The sequence below is a fragment of the Macrobrachium rosenbergii genome, chromosome 27 (genome assembly GCF_040412425.1).
Source record: "Macrobrachium rosenbergii isolate ZJJX-2024 chromosome 27, ASM4041242v1, whole genome shotgun sequence".
NCBI classification, from domain to species: domain Eukaryota; kingdom Metazoa; phylum Arthropoda; class Malacostraca; order Decapoda; family Palaemonidae; genus Macrobrachium; species Macrobrachium rosenbergii.
In genome coordinates, this window is record NC_089767.1 from 10,000,475 (window position 1) to 10,022,649 (window position 22,175).

The 22,175-nt window shown below is 36.3% G+C and overlaps 1 protein-coding gene across 11 annotated transcripts in view; it reads right to left on the minus strand.

The window, feature by feature from the left end:
* cpo (couch potato) overlaps positions 1-22,175 on the minus strand; it is a 329,161-nt gene that overhangs the window by 32,621 nt on the left and 274,365 nt on the right. For 7 of the 11 annotated variants that reach the window (XR_010857445.1, XM_067128849.1, XM_067128846.1 and 4 more), the window contains 5 exons: positions 20,212-20,289; positions 13,376-13,429; positions 12,470-12,532; positions 4,762-4,903; positions 1,296-1,382 (listed from right to left, as the gene is read on the minus strand). Coding sequence is in view for 10 of the 11 variants with exons in the window: in XM_067128849.1 (XP_066984950.1) it covers positions 1,296-1,382; positions 4,762-4,903; positions 12,470-12,532; positions 13,376-13,429; positions 20,212-20,289 (424 nt within the window). In the remaining variant the exon portion in view is untranslated. Of the gene's footprint in view, positions 1-1,295; positions 1,383-4,761; positions 4,904-12,469; positions 12,533-13,375; positions 13,430-20,211; positions 20,293-22,175 lie in introns of all 11 variants that reach the window. The other 4 variants (XM_067128853.1, XM_067128852.1, XM_067128851.1 and 1 more) reach the window with 2 other exon arrangements.

A 22,175-nucleotide genomic window follows, 5' to 3' on the forward strand; every position in this document is an offset into this window, starting at 1 on the left:
TCAATAAAGATGTCATGAATAAGCTCTAGTGATTGATCCTTTTTGCTCACGAACCATTGTCAGAACAAGTATGGGCCTATTCACAGTCAAACACGGATGAAAAGTAAGTGGTAAACAGATTCCATGCATATTAGACAACACCATACATGATCATCATATTCTTAGCCGAATAGCACACAAAAAGGAATAGAAATTCCAGCCATAATGCGGGGTCAATTCTCTTTCAGACGCTGACATCTACAAAAGGAAGAACGCTACCATAACCAGAATGCACCATGAATCTTACAACCTCGTTGACTATGCAAGTTAAATCTCGGAAACTGAAAAATATTCCTACAATGTTGAACGCAGGAAAGGGTAAGACAATGTCTTAGGTAGTAAGCTACACCTAAAGTTATGTATTTTCAAAAATGAATTTAAAAAATGCAGTTTTTGAACAATCTCATGCTCTCAGGGCTAGTCATCCAAGTAGGAAGTAAGACGTTCAGAATTAAACAATGGAGGCTCTCCGGATTCCGCGAACGTTTAATTTACCTTCATCTAGGCAAACCTAAATTCTTTGATCAGTTCGCAAGTGCTGAGAATAATGAATTACCTTCTCTCACTTTGAAAACAGAATCATAAGACAGGTCAGCTCCATTCCCTTTGATCAAACGTGAGGATGAAAGAAGTCTGGTCTAAGGTCACAATGATCACTGAAGCCAAACCAAAAGTAGGACAATGAATTAATTGTTCCTGATAACAGCAAGTGAAAAATGATGGCATCTCGATTGCAATTACTCATAGCAATTCAAATTCATCATTTTAGGGAAAATAATCATAACATTTTAAAGTAGGGAGCACATCAACAAGCAAGATCATTTTACCACTGGAAATCTTCCGTATACAGGTTTCTCTCATATATATGTAAACTATATGATTCTGTTTATCAATGGAAAAGTAAAGTAGAAAATCGATTGTTTAATTACAATGTTCAATGTGGCGTGCAAGGCAAATCAGTAGCTAAGAAAATGACGTTCTCAAAATACAGTGAGACCAAATCAGACGGTGCACATTTTTCTTCTGATAAATACAATACAAAACAACCCCAATATATAATGTGCGTTTGTAACTCTTGACTATAAATGTACCTCAGTCTTTAGACGAGCTCTATATCTATTTTGCATCTCCAATTAAATACTGTACACGGCATCGAGAGGGGAAAAGGAAACACATAGCAAAGAGCGTCGTTGTCGCGGACAGGAAAGCAATAAAAAAAAAGGTGTTACTAAATAAAGAGAGCAGAAACAACTTACCCCCTAGGGTGTTGACAGACCTGCCTCTTAAAGGGAGAAAGGTTGGAGGACTCGGGGAAGACATAGGCATGTTTGGAGATCCAAAGTCTGGAGGCAGAGGGGAAGAAACGGTCACTCAAGCAGTTTTACTCTCGAGTTACTTTAACCACTTCTACACAATAGTGCCAAAAGGTGGTGGGACATATATCAGATGGCCGTGCAATATTTATGTGCCCAACAGACACACATTCACTCAACTCTGTGAGAAATAACGAGAGAGAGAGAGAGAGAGAGAGAGAGAGAGAGATCTGAACATAACTATATATACTTACTATAGATACGGTGCATTTTTATTTCTTCTGCCACTGCACCTCGCATACTGGAGGGAGGGAGAGTTAGAGAGAGAGAGGATTTCTCCCTTAGGAGTAAGCTATATTCCAGACGAGGAGTCCACTAATATACAGAATTCAAACAAAATGGGATGTAGCCCTTCCACAATGCACAGACAAGAGAATTTTACACAAATTTTTCTTCTCCCACTCAAGCTTCACCGCAATGTCCAGAGTACTGGCTCCAAGGCCACTAAGGAAACCCCTATTCCCTTTTATATAATGAATAAGGCAAATGTACTATTTGTACTATTTCACAAGATCGTTTTTTTTTTAATTAAGGGATTATGCAAATCAAAATAAGCGACCACAAAAGTCAAGGTATATGCAAACTTGTCGAGACTTGAAATTTAAATTCCAAGAATGAAAATGAGAAAATACGAAATGGCCTCCCAAGAGGGGGACAAGGCCTATTAAGGAAAAGAAATCAACCTTCCTACCGATTTGAATCAGAAAAAATCGATCGCAAACATCAAAGAATGAGCAGCGTAAGGCTACACAAAACAATAGGAACTCTGAATATAAACAGTATACCAGACAGAACTAACACAAATGTTCTGAACTCTCAGAAATTTACCACAGAGTTCTAAGAAAACGACTATATTTTTTCAAAAGTTTACAACAGTTTACTATAACTGAACTTGGGAGGAAGCTTCCCTCTTGCTGGGGTACATTCATTTTTGAGGACTAAACCTATGAATAAGTTGTGAGTACTCGGAAGGGCAAAGCACTGGGGTTGCAGTTCTCCAGTAGAGAGAGAGAGAGAGAGATAAGAAGAAGAAACCTTTAACGAGAATTATTAACAAAACGAAAATAAAAACTGAACAGGAAATGTTGCACGGAAGCAATACATTACCCTTGAAACTGGAGCGAATGTTTTTTTGAAGATTTAATTTTGTCTTTACTTGATATTCGTAACGTTCAATTTATTTGAACGTTTGAATTTGATTCCTTCTATGATTTTTTGTAATACGGGTCTTTAGGTTGTCAATAATATTTACGAGAGAATAAATATGAAAATAATTAACAAACGATAAGAATATTTCTTATGATAATAAAAACAGTAAGTTTTCAAAACTATCATGTACCGCATAACAAATGCAATTAGTATTCACTGATCTGGTTACACACAATCTAGATTTTATATTGCGTAAAGCATATTCTTAGTTACAAGTCGAAATAGTTGAAGGTTTACCAAGAATTCCGTCGGGCATTTACCTTTTAATCCCTCTGGGGGAATTTCATATCTGCTGTGGGAGCTAAAGAGTTAAAAGAGACAGAATCCTGTGGGACAACCACAGACCAAGAGCGCAGTTTCACGAAATGGAGAAAAAGTCTACAAGTTCTTTGAGAGCACGACTGGCTACAAACAGACTTGATATACTGTACGTCCAGCATCTGACTCAGATGCTGCATTACATTTAAGCTTATGCGAAATCCAACAAGAAAACAGAAAATTTCAGATCAAGACGCAGAACGGTAGCAAGAACATTTATAACTAGAAATGGATCAGCCCATTAGAAGACAACAAATTTTACAAGTAACTGATGACAAAGACGACACTTGTCCTTTAACGGCCTCCATTTCCTCATCAAACATTGGTTATAAAATTTAATAGGCAAAGCTAACACCAACTGCAGTAATCTAATCAAAGCTTAGTAATCTACAGCTCTACGTTTTATTTGTAACATTAATTTGAGTGAAGAATAGCTACAAAAATAAGTAAAACCACGTCACATGCAAGAATGACTCAAACTGTCAGATCTGCAATCACAGCACTATATAAATGGAACATAACTTCTGCTATAAACAGAGGACACAGAACACTATAAAATGCTTAAGCGGTATTTAACAAAGATATATAATATGGCCACATTTCTTGCATTTTTTGAAAAGGGTTAAAAGCTTGCTTGCTGCTTGCTATAACAAAGCGATTTATAGAATAAATGTGTCAACTACAACACAAGCATTGCACAGATTCCAGCTGTGGCTGTTTCTGTGAATGTTAATTTGATTTTCCTGAGCTTAAGCTTATGGTTCTAATGTTAAGGTTACGGTAAGAAGAATACTCTAGGTAAGCCCATCTAAAACAAAATTGTGCTACATAAACTATTGCCCTGAAAGCAAGGGTTTGGCTTCTTAAAGTACTAAAATAAGCATTCGATAAGCAGGATATAAATATTCCATACACACACATTAAACACTGTTTAATTAAAGCCCTCACTACTTGTCACTGCTGTAGGATGGACAACGCTAAACACATACGGCTCCCTAACTTCAAAAAATAAAAATATCACATCAATAATGTTAACCAAGGTTAGCAATACATTCACCTTACTACTATATTATGGTCAGCTTTGCTATTTACAGCTACAGTTAGCAATGGTAGTTTATCTGTAAGGTTAGTTGTTAGTTTAGCATAAGGTTGGTTAAAAGGTCAAAGAAAAAGAAGACAAGTGAAATGAGCCAAAACAACTAGCAAACATGACAATTAATTATCAATAATGAAAGCCCAATGAAACTCATAAAATAACCATGAAATCCTTTCATGTCACCGCAAAGGATAATACATTCATGACAAAAAATCCACAACCCCAAAAAAAGTAAACATCTAATTGATGGTGATGATAAACCATGATCTCTTATGATGATGTCAATGGTAATCAAATGATGGCTAATTAGGAAGGGAAGGGAGGATGGTGATGAGTTAGTAAGGACACAGTGCATCGGATGACGTGTGAAGACGAGGGAGTGGGTGGTTGTTCTCCTACTCATGGACGGGGGCAGACAGACCCACACAGCCATGCTGTCAAGTGTTTCGGAATTCTCGCAATCTGTTTTACCCATCCATCTGATACAGATATGCTGCGACCTTACTGTTCCAATAAATAGTGTGCAAGTTTTAACAGCAGAACTAAGGCTGCAGCCCCCAAGCACAGCTTGAAAGCAAGGAGTGAGGTCCGTCCGTCCGTACCGTACTCTATCCGTGAAGAATGCTTGGGTCAAGGGAGGTTAAGGAGTGAGTGAATGTGACCGAGTGAGTGAGTGAGTGAGCGAGTGAGTTAAGTGACTGGAGGTGATCATGCAGTGTTACTTACGTCCGGTGAATGGGTGCACGAGAGTGGGGTGGGGGGCGGCTGCAGGGGGCGACTGCTGCTTGGGTTTGCTAACTTTGGTGTTACTTTTAGCAAACTCGAGTCGGATGGTCTGAGGCATGTCTGGGTCAAACCGCACGCCCTGCTGTAAGAAAACACCGGAGACCGTGCACGTTAAAACACAAGGTGGCCGCCAGTGGAGGGTGGGTGGGGTGGGTCATAAGTGGACCATGTGGGGTCAGGGTAGGCAAGAAATAAGGGAATAGCATAACTGGGCTAGAGGTTACTAAAGGGAATAGGGAAAGGTGGAGAGGGGATTTACGGGAGTTAAATCCTAACGTTACAGCCTTAACGTTGTACACATTCTCTCTCGAGCAATGTCTGCTGCCTCAGTGTCTCATTCAAAGACGCTGCTTCTGTTTTGCAATGGTGTCAGTTTATTTAACCCACACAGTGTTTCTTTAACCCAAACAGATTCAACCTTCGCCCTTCTGGCACCATTTCAAAACCAGCGAATATCTCTTTGGCGTACAACTTCTGGTTCATATTAGACCACTGAATCTGCAGACATCCCAAACTTAACAAACAAACAAATGTTAAAGGTATATAACCACAAAAACAAACAGACTTTTCCTAGCAAGATACAAAATCAGACACATTTGCTGCAACAGCTGAACAACTAAAATATGTACCTAAATCATAAAAATATAGAGAATGTTTGGACAAAGGATATACTGTACTGTATAGGGTATATATATGGTCCACAGAAATAAGAGACAACAAAAACACGTTATTCATGATCTTTCTGAATAATACTTATAACTGATGAAACAAAAGTCATATTAAGTTAACGTTGTTAGTGAAGAAGAGGACGGTTAGACATTTATTAGTAAAAACAGCAATTTAAATCCACATAAAAATGAGTAACCAAAGACAACCAAATAGTTGATCAGGATTGGATGGGTAGGATAACAGGAAGACCGGGTAGAGGAGGAAAAGGGGGGGGCGGGTTGGCTTGAAACCTTTTTCATTACGAAGAGAGCTACGGAATGTTACAATATGCTGGCTAAACATATTCAGTAATGAAATGAAAGAAGGGAACCTTTATTCTTTAAGGTTAAGGATGAACCAAATGCAAATGTAATGGAGATCAGTATGTATAACCCCTACATTATGTCTATCCATATCACTGTCTTGCGATCTTCCTCATATTTATTTTCTGACTCATTTTGCAAGTTCTACTTTAAAGTTAATTGTTCAATTTTCAGAAGGAAATGAATGCAGCTCAAGGTAAAACTTCTCTGCAGTTTTGGTTGAAAAAATTACCTAGTTATATTAATCAATGTCAATGTGAGTTTTCCACAATTCAAAGCTCTTACATAATTACTTTGCAAAACGCTAATGTATATCCATACCTGACAAGTTTATCCAACGATCAGGGACATTCCTCTCTTCTTAAATGGTAAAAATTTGAAACTAAAGCAAACCATTTCTTCAACACCCTACGTTAATTTCAGTGACAAAAATATTCGCTGCAAAACTTCGCCAAAAATAATCTAGACTATGCTATAAGAGTCACTGGACCGCTACCTCTCGTTCGAAAGCTGGAGGCCAGCCAGAGCTTGGAAGTTAAAAGTTTATATTCGCATATTTAACAACTATTTTATGACTCGGATGGTCTACGTTGTAGTATTAATGTAATAAATTTCTGTTGACAGCATTTGCTACTTTTTCTAAATTTCAATGTGAATACTTCTTTTCAAATACTATTTTGCATATTATAAACATTCCCTCTGCATTTTCCTTCCATTAAGATGCACTGTCTACTTCCACTGTTGACCATAAGTTCAACCTGAACACGATAAACAAATTTCTGCCTGTTCCTTGAAATCTGTTGCAATAATAGTCCAAGGATTGCATATAAAAAATAGCAAATCTAAACATTACATGAGCGAGCTCTACCTCTTGCATTTAATGACTTCCTCTGTGTTTTGTATTAGGAAAATGCCTTGTGAAATCCAACTGCTCCCGAGTTCACTCGAGCTGACAAGCAACAAACAGTACAAATTAAATGCCAATCAACTATAACTCTGCTTACACATTTCAAGACCATTCTTATTTGTTTCCTTACAAACAAAGAGCTTTCACCGAAGAACAGAGGAGTGAAAATGACTTTGGGCGAATTTTATTTTTAATATCAGTCTCAAGTTTAATCGTTTCATTCGAAAGTTAAAATGTCAGGTATCAAAATACATTTTTACGTTTTAGAATTGCCTACATGTACAAAATTTCATAACAAAAATGGATGAGGTATTCTACAGTGAGTAAAACTGCACTATTAAAAATCTGATGTACACTAAAACGCATGGAGCATTACGTTTTACCAACTACTCTAAAAGAGGCCACTAATTACGAATCGTTATCAAGCTATATAAGGTAACTAATTTAAACAAAAAAACAAAATTCACTGCCCATCCAAACCTAAAATTTAAAATACTGTACAACTAATTAAATCATCCTTCTAGAAGACAAATGAATACAGAACCTCCTCATCCAAAAGCGATGCGACAGCATCCAGTATTGGAAGTGACACAGAAAAAAATAAAAAAATAAAAAGGGGGGGGTGTTAAAAATGCAGGTGGCACATTCAGACACCTGCCTACACGAGCTGAAAAGTCGGGTATTTTCAAGGCTTTGGATAGAGAGGGTGTAAGGTAACGTTAGGATTAACAATGCGTCAGGAGCAGGAGTGTAGAAGATGGTGGACTCTGGCACAGGGTGTGAGGATCAGGGTGAGAAAGGTGTGAGGATGGAGGTGAGAGAGAAACGAAGGTGTTCAGGAACCGGGCATTTTTGAGGGAGCGGGATACAGGTGTGAAAGAGGCAAGCGAGCAGCTCCATGAAGCACTGAGACATCACTGATCATGTACTGTAGGTGTAACGTGAGACCCAATATGGAGGAGGCATTAATACAGGACCCACTATGTGAGAAAGACATAAGGAGACAAAATGGAAAAATAAGGTCAGACAGAATTAGGAGCAGCGGCAACTCTGTGATAAAATAAAAGATATATTTATAAAGTTCATCATTATCTTGAGCATGATTTTCTTTTCAGACAAAAATATTTATACATTTAAACAAAGAATGAAGTAAGATCTTCCCCACCTAGAGACCTGCACGGGGCTAATGTGGGACAGGACTGAATCAATTTCTAAGACTGAGAAAAGTGATGAAAGAGAAATAAACAACATGAGGGGGATGGAGGGTCGGGAGGGAGGGCGGGAGGGAGGGATGGGTACAGAGGGGGGCGTACTTCCATGCTTGAGCCAGTGAAGATGTGGCAGTTGCCTAAGTCTCATTCCCAAACCCTTTTCTCAAAGGTCAAGGGCAGATTAGGCAACTGCCTACTCTTGTGAGAGATCAAGATCATGTAATTTTTTACTTAAGAAGGCGTTTCTACTTTCTACTGAGATTAAAAACTCTGTGAACAGCTAATAATAAGGGAAAGGGCGGCACTGGGGACGTGTGATAATATTGTGTCAGAACCTAAGATCCCGCAGATGATGAGCTGGATGTTTCCCTTCCTGATAATCACCCGTTTTTCCTTCCTCTCTCTTTCTCTCTTCTATGCCACAGGAAGGCCTCAGAAACATAAAACTGAAGACACACACAACAGACCTTCCATTTCGGTCACAATAAGAAATCTTGCAAAACCCGAGTACCTCGAAAGATTCTCTTGTTCTAGTTTGCAATGCAAATGAAGGCTGCTTAAGTGAATCTTGAATTTTACGCTTCGCAATACATGTTAGAAAATTCCCTAAATCAATGCGTACAAACGATCGGGAGAGAAACACCTCGCTGAATTCTACGGGATCTTTGGTCGTGGAGCAAAGAGTATTTGGCCGTGCAGCTCCCTGGGGGTCGAGCACTGGGGGAGTAGGTGGGTAGCCAGGGGTGCCAGCACCAGTGTCATGACAAACAAAAGTGGCGGGTGATGCCCCGGGTGGCACTAGGCCACGCTGCCTCATCCACTGTGACCACCCTTCTCCATAATCCTGCCCGTTTCTGCCTTTGCCGCGTCATCCAGACACCACGTGACTCCTCAGCCTCTGCCGGCGGAGTCACGGCCATACAAAGCAAAGGACAGGACAACTGGCGCAGGTTTTTTTTGATAGCTGTGGAAAGTTTGTATGCCAGCAGAATGGATGAGCCATCATCCTTCCATTTCTTACTTACCAATTTTTCTTTTCCGTCATCAACCTTTGGTATATATGAATATGAGTGGCAATTGATGATTGCTGTACAGTTGAAAATCACGAGAACGTTTACATTTGCACTATCGCCTCACTTCAATGAAAGATGTTGCGTTGCGTCACAGACTACAGCAATGTCCATATAGAATAGCAGGCGCCCAACTCAAAAGGGGCAAAACTAAACTGAAGCAATTATGCAATGCACAAGATTTTAATAACCAATTTTTAATACTCACTCAAATTTTCACCAGGAGTTTTATACACAATAAAATGTTTAAAATATTTTGAAAACAAAATAAGAAATTTATATTCAAGTGAAAAGATGAAGACCTGTATATTGATATGTGTAACAATTTCATATGAAAGTAAAACATCTGATTTTTTGGATAATCTCACTTAATATAAAATATCCAACAAATATCATATTTTATCTAGCATAATTACACCTGGCCTGAAGCTCGCCATATATCTGACACAGGTGAATTTCCGCCCAACAACCTGAAATGATGGCGAGGGATGGAAATCCCAAACGGTGCTGCTAAACACGTTCAGTTAACAATAAAATTCCGAAATTCTCGGGACATTAACAAGAAAGGAAGTGCCTGCACTTGAGTAACTAGAAACTGTGAACAAACGTGTCTTGCTTTAACAAGGAGCAGAGGGTGTAGTACGCAAACTTTTATCTTTGATATGCATTTGCACAAGTGAACATGTTACGACATATTTTATGTCATCCAATTACGAAAACAAAGGAATGCCATCTCCCTTACATGCAAATCATCAATTGCCCCAAAAATGTTGAGCACACTTTCAGAAAGAGAATATATAGAAAGAATTACTTTTATAGTTGCACTGTACTTGCTACACCAGGAACAGGCCGCGTGTAGTGATTTGTGAAATCAAATTCAAAAATAAAACCACAAAGGATGATGGTGGTGGAGATGGCGTGACTCAAAAATAGAGAAAAAAGGAATAATGTGTTGTGGAGAATTTGTCTGAACTGGCTTCAATCTGTTGGCTGATGTGAAGAGTGCCACGACAGTGCGGCTGTTGTCTGATCATGAATTCCATTAAGGAATATATACTTATAATGAAGTCAAATTTATGAATGCCGCCGCCGGCCACCAGGTGCAATCACACCGTGACTCTACCCAAACACTGGTACATAAACACCCCAACACCTCCACCACAGTCCCTATACATCATCGACTGATCAAATTGTCACCCGACATTTCTTAAATCAAGATCTTTACTAAAAGATAAGTTTTCTCACTGTCATGATCATTTTACCCATGACTTTTTCAAATATATACTGTACTTTGAAAGCACTGACAACTCGTTACAAAAACTCTCGTTATTAGAAAAGTGAAACTTCTCTGGTCAATTTCTAGCGGCAGTGATACCAACAGAGAAGCAAGAGGACTTTGCGGTGCAATGTATAAGATGGGATGGAGGCTATGTGATGCATTTAATAATAAATCTAGATGTGGAAAATCAATGAAACTAAAATGACGGTAGAGAGAGCGGCGGCTCCCTCGAGGGAGTGCCGCTCATCACCATACCGTCATTTTAAAACACTCACTCTCTTTGGCTTTTCGATTTTGGGTTTTTTTGAGCCAATTTGAGTTCCCCATTTTTTTGTCACTCATGCTTGAAAGCATAACGGAAAATACACCTCGCATGGAATGACAGTTCTTTTTAGAAAAATATCTATTGGAAGGAAGGGGCTCAAATGACACGCTGTAAAGTTTTGCCAAAGGCTTTTATCTGCAAGAGAGAAAAATGTATAAAAGTGTATCACCTGCAAATCTCAGCCTGTCTCAAGCACACTTCCTAAGTATATTTGTTAACAACAGAAAACGATGCCAGCATAAAAGGCATCTTTGCAAAGATGATCATATGCAATTTAGGCACTTGACAATGCTACCATTAGTTTTACGCATGCAAATGAACTGAATTTAGATTCGCAGTATTTCATATAAAAGAATCACATTTCAATTATTCAACTAAAATACAACTACTAAATTTTGGATAATGTCTGATAAATAAAATTTTCATCATTTATTTCAAAAGCCTTCTATTAAAACAAGTTTAAATGAATTTTAATATTTTCAAAATGGAACTCATTCCAAATACATGTATAACTGGAGAAGTATCATTATATAACAGCTGTCGAGTAACATCAGAAATGAACAAGCATTACAGCTGTGCAATTGGATAAATAAAGACTCATAAATGGAAAGTGACTGATTCACAATTTCTGGGTTCGAATTAGTCACACGAATACAAAATCACATTTTGGAAATACTCTGCTAAATACCAACTCTGCATGAATTTACAATTAATATGAGAACTGCAAAACTGTCGTCATGTCAAAATAATTTTGGCAGTACAAGACTTCCACTGATTTTAAGAAACATACAACTTAGAAGAGGACATTTTCACTTTGATATATACAAGTTTATTATATGATAGAAATCTCATAAACGTAAGCTCTCTAAATAACTGAAATACAGTAATCAATGCATAATCATTAAAATTGGAAGTGACTTGAGAAATACACAATTATTAATCTTGGGAGTCAATCAATTTAGAGAAAAGAACTAAAAATTGTACGTCATTTGTTTACTAAAATTTTGCTTTGTTAACTCAAATTTTGCAGCAGCTTGGAAATAAAGTCATGAGGAAATCTGATTAAAACTAAACCGTTATCACTCCCAACGTCTAACTAATTCCTGCCGTACCCAGTTCGTGGCTGAGGCAAAAGCATGGATAAATAGCAAGAGAGGAACCAGATGAATTCCTGTGAATCTTTTCGTTTAGAAAAACTTAAAGAATATTACCTGATACAATCCAAAGGTAACAAACAGAGACAGGAAATGAGATTATTTTACATCTGACTGGACAGTCCCTGAATTACACTTACAAAAGACCTAAAGAACCAGACGAAGTTTTGTTTAAACATTAAAAGTAAGGTATGAGGTGAAAGCTGCATGTTATTTATAACAACAATGGAATGTAAAAGATGTTGGCAGGGAAATCTAGGGTTATAGCGTGGGGGAAGGGTAAATGAATGAAAAAGAAAAGAGAAAAGGATTTTTCATGTGGCTTGTATAAGTATAGAATTGTTACATAGTATTCTTTCCTCGCTAAAATATGATTTAGCAAAATCTGTGTTTCCGATTAACAAACGTCCTAATATATGGATGATGATTATGAATGTGTGAATGAAGGAAAATTAAATTTCCTCTAAAACAAGAGGAAAAGAATCACTGACAAGAGAGAATTTGAAAAAGTAAGTTTCCCGCAATGAAGGATCATTTCCAGATTATGCAATAACATCGGACGCGGGACTTGAGTGTTTAACGCGTACAGATCACATCAGATGAGTGAAGAGTTAAATGGGGCTAACTACTGCAGAAGCTAATAAGGCGTTAACTGAGTAGTGGGGCCTTACCTGGAGATCTTGCTTGGCTGCCTCTGCTCCCGCCCTTGTGCTAAACGTCACAAAACCAACCGGCTGAAATCAAGGGGTTTCGTGTTCTTGAAAACTGGTTTTTTTTTATTTTGTCTTGGGTAAAATGGTCAGCGCTCTACACAGTTTCTACTAAAGCCTGAATGGGCAGACGTATCTTCAGTCTTAAAAGTTTTCTTTTAGTAAGAGAGGTCCATTAACATCCTTTGCAGGTTCATTAAAATTCTGAGGGGCAATTCATTACCACTTATCAAATATACCAAACATTTAAAGGGATTACTAAGCTAAGTCTTCAATGCTGAATGAAAAACATCCTTTTTAACAATAATACCATCATTAAATTCAACAAATAAATAAATTTATTAGCAAATAAATAATCATTTTCATTATATTTACCAGCTTGATGAATACAATATCTCCTCTTGTTCCAGAATACATAATTTATCACAAAAAGCTTCACATACAAAAACAAGACAAGTAATATGACAGGCTCCCATTACGCTCCATTTCATTTAATGGAGAAAATTTTTCGAAACAGGAAGCAACCGGACTACAAAACCCATTAGTCAATCAAAACAATTAGTTGCATATTAAAATATGCATTAATACAGTAGGCATCTAAGTATATGTACACGTCTAAACAATATATATTTATAAAGAAACTTAGCAACCTAATTGTCAGATTTAAACTTCGAAAATAAATCAAAAGAAAAAATCCTTATCTCATAGACTGAAATTTATTGTGAACATTTCTCATCCACTCTTATTTAAATAGCCACTAAGGGGACTGAACCGTGTAGGGGAAATTTATAAACGTCCTGGGAAATTTCATTCTGGCAATGCGACAGAATTATGAGGTACAGCAGAAGGGGCCCACATCATACTCACTGAAGCTGTTTTGCCATTCTTGCTGGTGACCTTCAAAAGGGAGCCCTCGTAGCCCTGCAATACAAAAAAGAATTCGCTTCTGTATAAACATGTAAATAAACAACAACAGTAAAGGAATATTAAAAGCAATGTTTTTCAATAATAACCAAGCAAAGAACACGACCTTTGTGATAGTGAGAGAGAGAGAAAGGATTATTGAAAACATTTTTTACCTACCCTGCATTTATATATTTCTTTCTAAAATCTAACAGATATTCGAGCACTATGAAATTAACAAAATGGCACACGTATAAGTAGTTTTCGAGACAGCAAGCTTTCGGTGCATCGCATCAAAAAAAATTAAGAAGTGAAACGGTAACAACCAACCGGAGATGTAAAAGTAATGGATCATTACAGCCGTCATATATATATATATATATATATATATATATATATATATATATATATATATATATATATATATATATATATATATATATATATATATATAATGTATATATATATATATATATATATATATATATATATATATATATATATATATATATATATATATTATATCATTAGTTCCTCATTGGAAGGGTGGGTACCGTTCTCAAGTAGCACTCTGCTGGCCCCGCGTTCGATTCTCCGACCAGCCAATGAAGAATTAGAGGAATTTATTTCTGGTGATAAACATTCGGATTCCACAATAAGCCGTAGGTCCCGTTGCTGGGTAACCAATTGGTTCTTAGCCACGTAAAATAAATCTAATTCCTTCGGACCAGCCCTAGGAGAGCTGTTAAACTAAGGTATACTTAGCTTAGCTCTGCAGGTTTTCACGTAAACGCTCACTAGTTGTGAGCCACGAAAATACAACTTGCTACTCAAGCCATTTCTGAGAGATGCCATTTATTAGCTGTCACAGGTGAGGCAACAGCTGTTCGTCAGTCACGTCAAAGAGCATCAGGTGATGAAATGCAACCAGACAGAATACACACTTACTTACAGCAGAACTAAATCAATACATATCAAGCACAATAAATCCTGCTTACTTATAACCCATGAGGCCAATCGGATGTCATTTATTACTTACCAATTGAAATAAATCTTACTCGAACCCCACATATGCTGCCAAATGGAATAGCACCTTAAAATCCCTTTCAGAAATAATGAAAGTCAGTCACTTGAATCGAAAACCATTCGTCACAATATCAGCTGAAATGATAGTCGACTATCATTGCTGTCTGGCGTACCAAAATCCGCAAGTCTTTTCTTTAAAGAGGAGCTGCTGACACTAACCTTCCTATAGGAATTCTGTCCCTCCAAATGGACGTTCAGTAGAAACATAAACAAAAACCCTACGCTTATAACAACTAAAAACTGATACCAAGCAGGGAGATGTGCCCCAAACCTATGTACATATAAAAAAAGTTCTTAACCGAAAAGTTTAAAGCATCTGAAAAGGCTAGGACAGGTCACATGTCAAGATCAATTCTGCTGAAGTTAAGATCAATTCTGTTGAAGCTCGCCACCACATATGCTGTTCAATAAACTTTATATTTACATCACAATGGAATTGGAGAGAGAGAGAGAGAGAGAGAGAGAGAGAGAGAGAGAGAGAGAGAGAGAGAGAGAGAGAGAGAGCCCATGATGCCCGTTGTGTGGGAAGTCCTCGACCAACGTGTCGTAGTCCTTCCAAGGAGCAAATTATACTGCAGGGACATTTATAAGCCCTCAAGCAGCGTGTTCCGAGGAAAGAGAGAGAGGCCTTGAGTGGCCAAGAAAGGGAAAAACACTTTCCTCCAGAGGATATAATGTTTATTAGGCTTTACAAGCGAGCATCACTGGCTTTTCCCATTTTATTGTATATACTACTAACATGCAGCGTGTGTGTGAATATACATATGCTGTTGTGTATAATTCGTGAGACGGTTTCGTATTAACATAAAAATAATGACTGGAAATGAGAAAGGAAAGGGCCACAAAATCTGTTACTCTGTTGCACAAGTATAAGGCGCCCGTCGGTTGTTCTTTTCATTACATCCACCTTTATTCTTATACTACGACAGACAAAAACATTAGAAATTACCTAGTTGGCCGAGAGGTACAGGCACACGAATCATTACAGGGCACACACACGCCATTTTACATATATACAACCAAGCATATACATATATATGTGTGTGTGTATATGTATATATATATATATATATATATATATATATATATATATATATATATATATATATATATATATATATATATATATATATATATATATATATATATATATATATATATATATATGCTTATTCCATGTGCACAGTGTTCATCTTCTGAATAATAATCAACTAATACTTCAAAAGTTCAAGCGAAGATGCAATTCATTAATAACATAGTAGGGTTAATCTTCTGAATAATAATAATAATAATAATAATAATAATAATAATACTAATAATAATAATAATAATAATAATAATAATATCAGGCCCTAAGAACTAGATATGTCCAAAGAACAATAGATGGAAATAACACTCGACCATATGAAGGAAGTGCAATATGAAAGACGAGATTCAGTAGCAAAAGCCCTCCACTGGAGTCTGTGCAAGAAACACCAGCTAGCTTGCAGTAATAAGTGGTACGAACACCGACCTGAGGGAGTGATAGAAAACGATCAGGCAAAGATCTTCTGGGACTATGGTATCAGAGCTGATAGGGTGATACGTGCCAATAGATCAGACGTGACCTTGATTGACAAAATCAAGATGAAAGTACCACTCATTAATGTAGCAATACCATGGGATACCAGAGCAGATGAGAAAGAAAGAAAAAATTAATAAGTAACAAGACCTGAAAATCGAAATGTAACAAGGCCTGAAAATCGAAATAAGAAGGATATGGGATATGTCAGTGGAAATTGTACCCATAATCATAGGAACACTAGGCACGATCCCAAGATCCCTGAAAAGGAATCTGGAAAAACTAGACGCCGAAGTAGCTCCAGGACTCATGCAGAAGAGTGTGCTACTAGAAACAGCGCACATAGTGAGAAATGTGATGGACTCGTAGGAGGCAGGATGAAACCCAGAGCCCTACGCTATAAAAACCACCCAATCGAATAGGATGACTGTGATAGACAAAATATATAACTATGTATGTATGTATGTATGTATATATATATATATATATATATATATATATATATATATATATATATATATATATATATATATATATATATATATATATATAGTGTATATATATTCACAAAGCAGGTCATAGCCATGTACCTCAACACAGCCTTTTTTTATCCTATTTTTCTTGTTCTCCTTTGGTTTTTTGTTACTTTGCACTTGCTCTTAAATATAGATTCCAGTGTCAGGTTATCAGACCAAACTTTCATTCATACATACATACATACATACATACAAGTATATACAGATATATGTATGTATGTATGTATGAAAGTTTGGTCTGATGACATGGCACTGGGATATATATTTAAGTGCAAGTGCAAAGTAACGAAAAACCAAACGAAAACAAGAAAAATGGGGTAAAAAAAGGCTGATTTTAGGTACATGGCTATGACCGTTTCTTGTTAATATATATATATATATATATATATATATATATATATATATATATATATATATATATATATATATATATATATATATATATATATATATATATATATATATATATATATATATATATATAATATTCAAATATCATACCAAAAATAACTTAATATACAATTCCTTTATTTTACGAATAAATTGCACCTAAAGTATAAGGAACATCCACCCTTACCAGGATTCGAACCTAAGCTTGTTGGGTTGATATTTGGACGACAATGTCATTAAACATTCAGCTGCTAAGCAGATCAGGGTAGATGTTAACATACATAATTCCATTTTCGTGTAATTTATTCGACAATAATATTTGGATGTATAAAATATGTAATCCGAAATTTCCATATATATACAAATGCATATATATATGTATATATAAATATAAATATATATATGAATATAAATATATATATATATATATATATATATATATATATATATATATATATATATATATATATATATATATATATGTATATATATATGGAAATTTCGGTCGACATATTTTATGCATGCAAATATTAATATCGAATAAATTACACCAAAAATGGAATTATGTATATTAACATCTACCTGATCTGCTTAGCAGCTGAATGTTTAATGGCGCTGTCGTCCAAATATCAACCCAACAAGTTTAGGTTCGAATCCTGGTATGGGTAGATGTTCCTTACACACACACACACACACACACACACACACACACACACATATATATATATATATATATATATATATATATATATATATATATATATATATATATATATATATATATATATATATATATATATATATATATATATATATATATATATATATATATATATAAAAAAACATACTGGAATCTACATTTAAGAGCACGTGAAATGTAATGGAAAACCAAAACAAAACAAGAGCAAAAGCTCGAAAGAAAAAAAAAGGCGGATATCCGGCCTATGCTTAAGACCTGCTTCTTAAAAAAGAATCATGAAAAAAACAAGCATTAAGAATGCTACCATTTCTGGCCAAAGGAGAAAACCGGGCACTGGAACGTTTAATACAAGGACTGGAGAATTCCAAAATGCGGAAGATGTGGTCAGACGGGTGTTACGGTGACACTGAGAGAGCCCGCCATGAGGCAGTGAGGAAGAGGATCGAGAGATGATAGTACCCTAAAACAATTCCCCTTGTATTTTACTAACTTATATTTTTATATATTCATTTATTAATCCATTTATTCGTCTTTTTTTTTAATACCTGATCTCTTTCTTCTGTCTTTCCTATCAACCTCTGCCATTTCTTTCAAATGAACACCATATTCTTTGGGAGCATTGGGGCCTGTATGCTTGCTTTGTATGAGAAGGGGTTTTCCATTTGAATAATAATAATAATAATAATAATAATAATAATAATAATAATAATAGACTCAATCCTATCGAAGGGAGCGACAAAAAAAGCGCACAACGTAATACCTATGATGACGGAAAGGATTTATGACAGCTAAACAATGTACCATTTGACTTTGGCAATTTAAACAATGCGACCTCTCAAAGCTAAGTTAGAACAAACCTAGACATCCAGATACCGATACTAATGAGAGATCCTATGAAATTTATTTAACATAACTTACGAACTGGATGGAAGAGGAGAGAAATTTGAAAAGCTGTATCTTGAATTCGAGTATGTTATGATGATGAGGGCAGGGAAATTTGATAATGAGTGCCACTAGCAGGAGACAGGCTGGAAGGTAAGTAATGAGGATATAGGGAGCTCTGAATCACCAGAAAAAATATGGATAGTAGAATGAGTAAGCTGGAGGTCACAGGTAAAAAGCTTGAAAAGAGTAAGCGAGAGAACAGAGCCCAAAAGAACACAACTAAAGAAGGAAAAGGGAGAGGGTGTCAGCTGAAACAAGATTACAGAGGGAACATAACTGTTTAGGTAGAAATTGTTTTGGCCTACATAACATCGTGTCAGGCTATCAAATGCCTTAGAAACGAAAGTGGCAACAAAGATGCTCTGAATTACATACAGAAGAAACCCCGATCTTACACAAACAAAAGGAGATATCTTTATGTTTATTTTGCACGTGAATTTAGCAAATCATATGAAAAGAACCTCGACTTTGTCACTCAATTTTCGGTGTACTGACCTACCTTTTATTGGTTAAAATTTCCCTGAGTTACGTCTGTCGCCGAAACGGGCAGGCACCGTGATGGGTTTGGTGGCCAAACGGCGGCGCCAAAAAGTACCCACCCCCAGGAGCCACTCTCCAAGAGGACGTTTATCGCCTCCCAAGAAGTTAGAACCCACTTGCTTAATCTCTTAATTTTTCCTCTTTATTTCTTCAGTAATGCACAAGCTTCGTCGAGAGACGCGACATCCCTCGTCATCAAAATCACTGAACACACTCGGATAAAAAACATGTTCTACATAATTCCTTCAAAGAACATTCCAAGCCTGTTTTAAATTACATCATTAATGACTACGCCAATGACCAATGCACATTAATTCAATCTATGAATTTAGTTAGGTCAGGTACAATTAATTAGAAAATTAAGAAGCGAACGCTTTATAGTTAAACGCATTCCTTTCAGTTCCATTGTCAACAGAGATAAACTCTACATTACAAAGATTCTGAACAGCGCTCATCTGTTTAAACTTTAATTCTCAAACTACTACGCACTTACATCACCGAAAGCTGTTGCTAATACTAACAGTTCAAACTTGTGGTTACCAGTCAGATTATTCCTTTCGGTCGATTTGTTCCTGAAGGCAACGGTGTACGCCAATCCCGACATATCGTAAATTTCTTGTGAACCAGTAGGTTATCCAGCAGCTTGGACCTGCAGGAGTTTGGTGAGGGTTGCAACCACTAGGGAACCTGGCCCAAGAATCAACAATCCCAAGGCTTGGCAACCACTCTTTCAATTCCTTCACATAACAAGCGAAAGTTCCAGCAGTGTTAATGTCGTTCTCTCAAAATTGCTACAGACAAAGTAACTGATAATAAAAAAAAGTCATAAATAAATAAAGAGCTGCGTTGAAGGCTAGGTGAAGAAAAAATCTAAATGTCTGTAGAAAACGCCACACTCCGATGAATTTCGAGCTCCCAAATACCTTTGGTTAGGGTACACTGGCAAAACTTAAAAGGTCTCATCACATAAATTCCATTTTGTTCCTTGGAACCACATTGGACATGGTATAATAAAAAAGCTAAAAAAGTAACTCATGCTCACCTCATATGCTCTGAAAAGTAGGTAAAGTTCTCTGGGTTTTGCGTCCATGGGAAGACCGCTCACGAATAGTGTGCGAACCTGAAAAATAGAAAATATGGTAAATAGTACATATCACATGAGGTATATAATGCTCCAATGCTCAACTCATTTCTAACCACAAGGATTTACTGCCTTAATTAGTCTCGCTATCACTCACGTAACTATATGAACATTTCGCTAATTATTCCCGTCTGCATTGGAGGGCAACGACTAAACGCTTATCATTTGTGATTATTCCCATTTTCTTTGTAACCCAGTTTAAAATCCATCAACAATGAAGAGAGAACAACATTTATTTCAACTATTAGTTAATATACAAACCTTAACCTCAATTAGTATGCAAACACAATTTACTCCAACTTATAATGGAAATCGATTCAGTTTTTATCCAAGCTATCATGACCTTGATGAAGAAACCAGCGTTGCTTGACATGATCAAGAAATTAGTAAGCTATCTAAGATATATAGAAATTCTGATTATTTTACAGCAGCCATTATCCTTATCGGATCAATACTAAAAACGTTACTTATTTACTTATTTGTAAACAAGTGGAACCAAACTAAAATTCTATTTATAGAACTGCCAAGATTTGGCTACTTCTATATATATATATATATATATATATATATATATATATATATATATATTATATATATATATATATATATATATATATATATATATATATATATATATATATATATATATATATATATATATATCAGTGTATATATATTCTCGTGGAAAACATATTATTATGGGCGACTTTCATTAAACACAGAGTTATCTGAAAAGAAAGCAGTTGCGTCATATACCCAAATAACAGAAAATAAAATATTAACGAAGCTTGAAAACCCATTCCTACTTCATGGAACCCTCATGCAAAATGTATACAATATCAGAAAATCTGTAATAATGAAATTAAGTAGTCTAATTCCAAATATCGGACTCGATGGACAAAAACTTTTGGTACAATAGTAAGGGAAGAGGAGGAGGGACGGGGAGTAGCAGGATCCATGCAATGAAAGGGTGGGGGGAAGGGGCTGGAGCTACGAGGAGACACGTACCCACATGCTATCAGGCTCTCGTGACATTAATCACGTCTTTCTAGGAAGACAATTTCTGAATTCGAGGTCTGTGAAACCAGCCTTCCTATTTTCCCTGCCCCTCATTCCAGATTCTGGAATAAGGACAATTTCATTTTTTCCATCTGACCTGCACCTGACAAAACCCCTCTTCTCTAGAGAGCACGGTGCCCTTTTCCCCGGATACAGAAAATTTCCAGACGGTCTTTTCCATCCACATAGAATCGTTTCAGCTGAAAGCTTTCGGGTTCGTAAACGAGCGTGTCAAGCGTGCAATTTTTATTCATGCATCAATTCCAATGTGAAATTTTAATTCAACGAAAATTAACATTGAAAAGTTCAAATTTAATTTTCGTTGACACAGGAAGGCTCCAAAGATGGGTACTCGTCACACTGTAACGCCTAACTAGCAACTTCAGACTGAAACACCAGCGCCAGAGGAGACAATTGCGTGTAACAGTGAAGCAACTTCTTTTCTTCTTTTCCAACCTTACAGCCCTGCATTTCAAACATCAATAATTCCTTGATTATTTCTTACAATTTATCCTGTCACGAAAACTTCCTTTCTTTGCTCTAACACAGTCGACAATATTTCCAAACAGTAAATTAAACTCACGGAAGACTGTTTACTTTTCTGATCGTCCTTTGTTCATCAGCTTTTATTTTAAGACATCATCAGTCTACAGCTTTTTAACGTTCTACCTTCTTTCCTTGACGGTGACTTTCTTGGAATTATATCTAGGTAAATTTGATTTATTTGGACATTTTTACTCTGATAATCCAGTGCAAATTTTACTCTCTCCATATTTCAGGTTAATTCCTGACAGCAACCCTTTTTT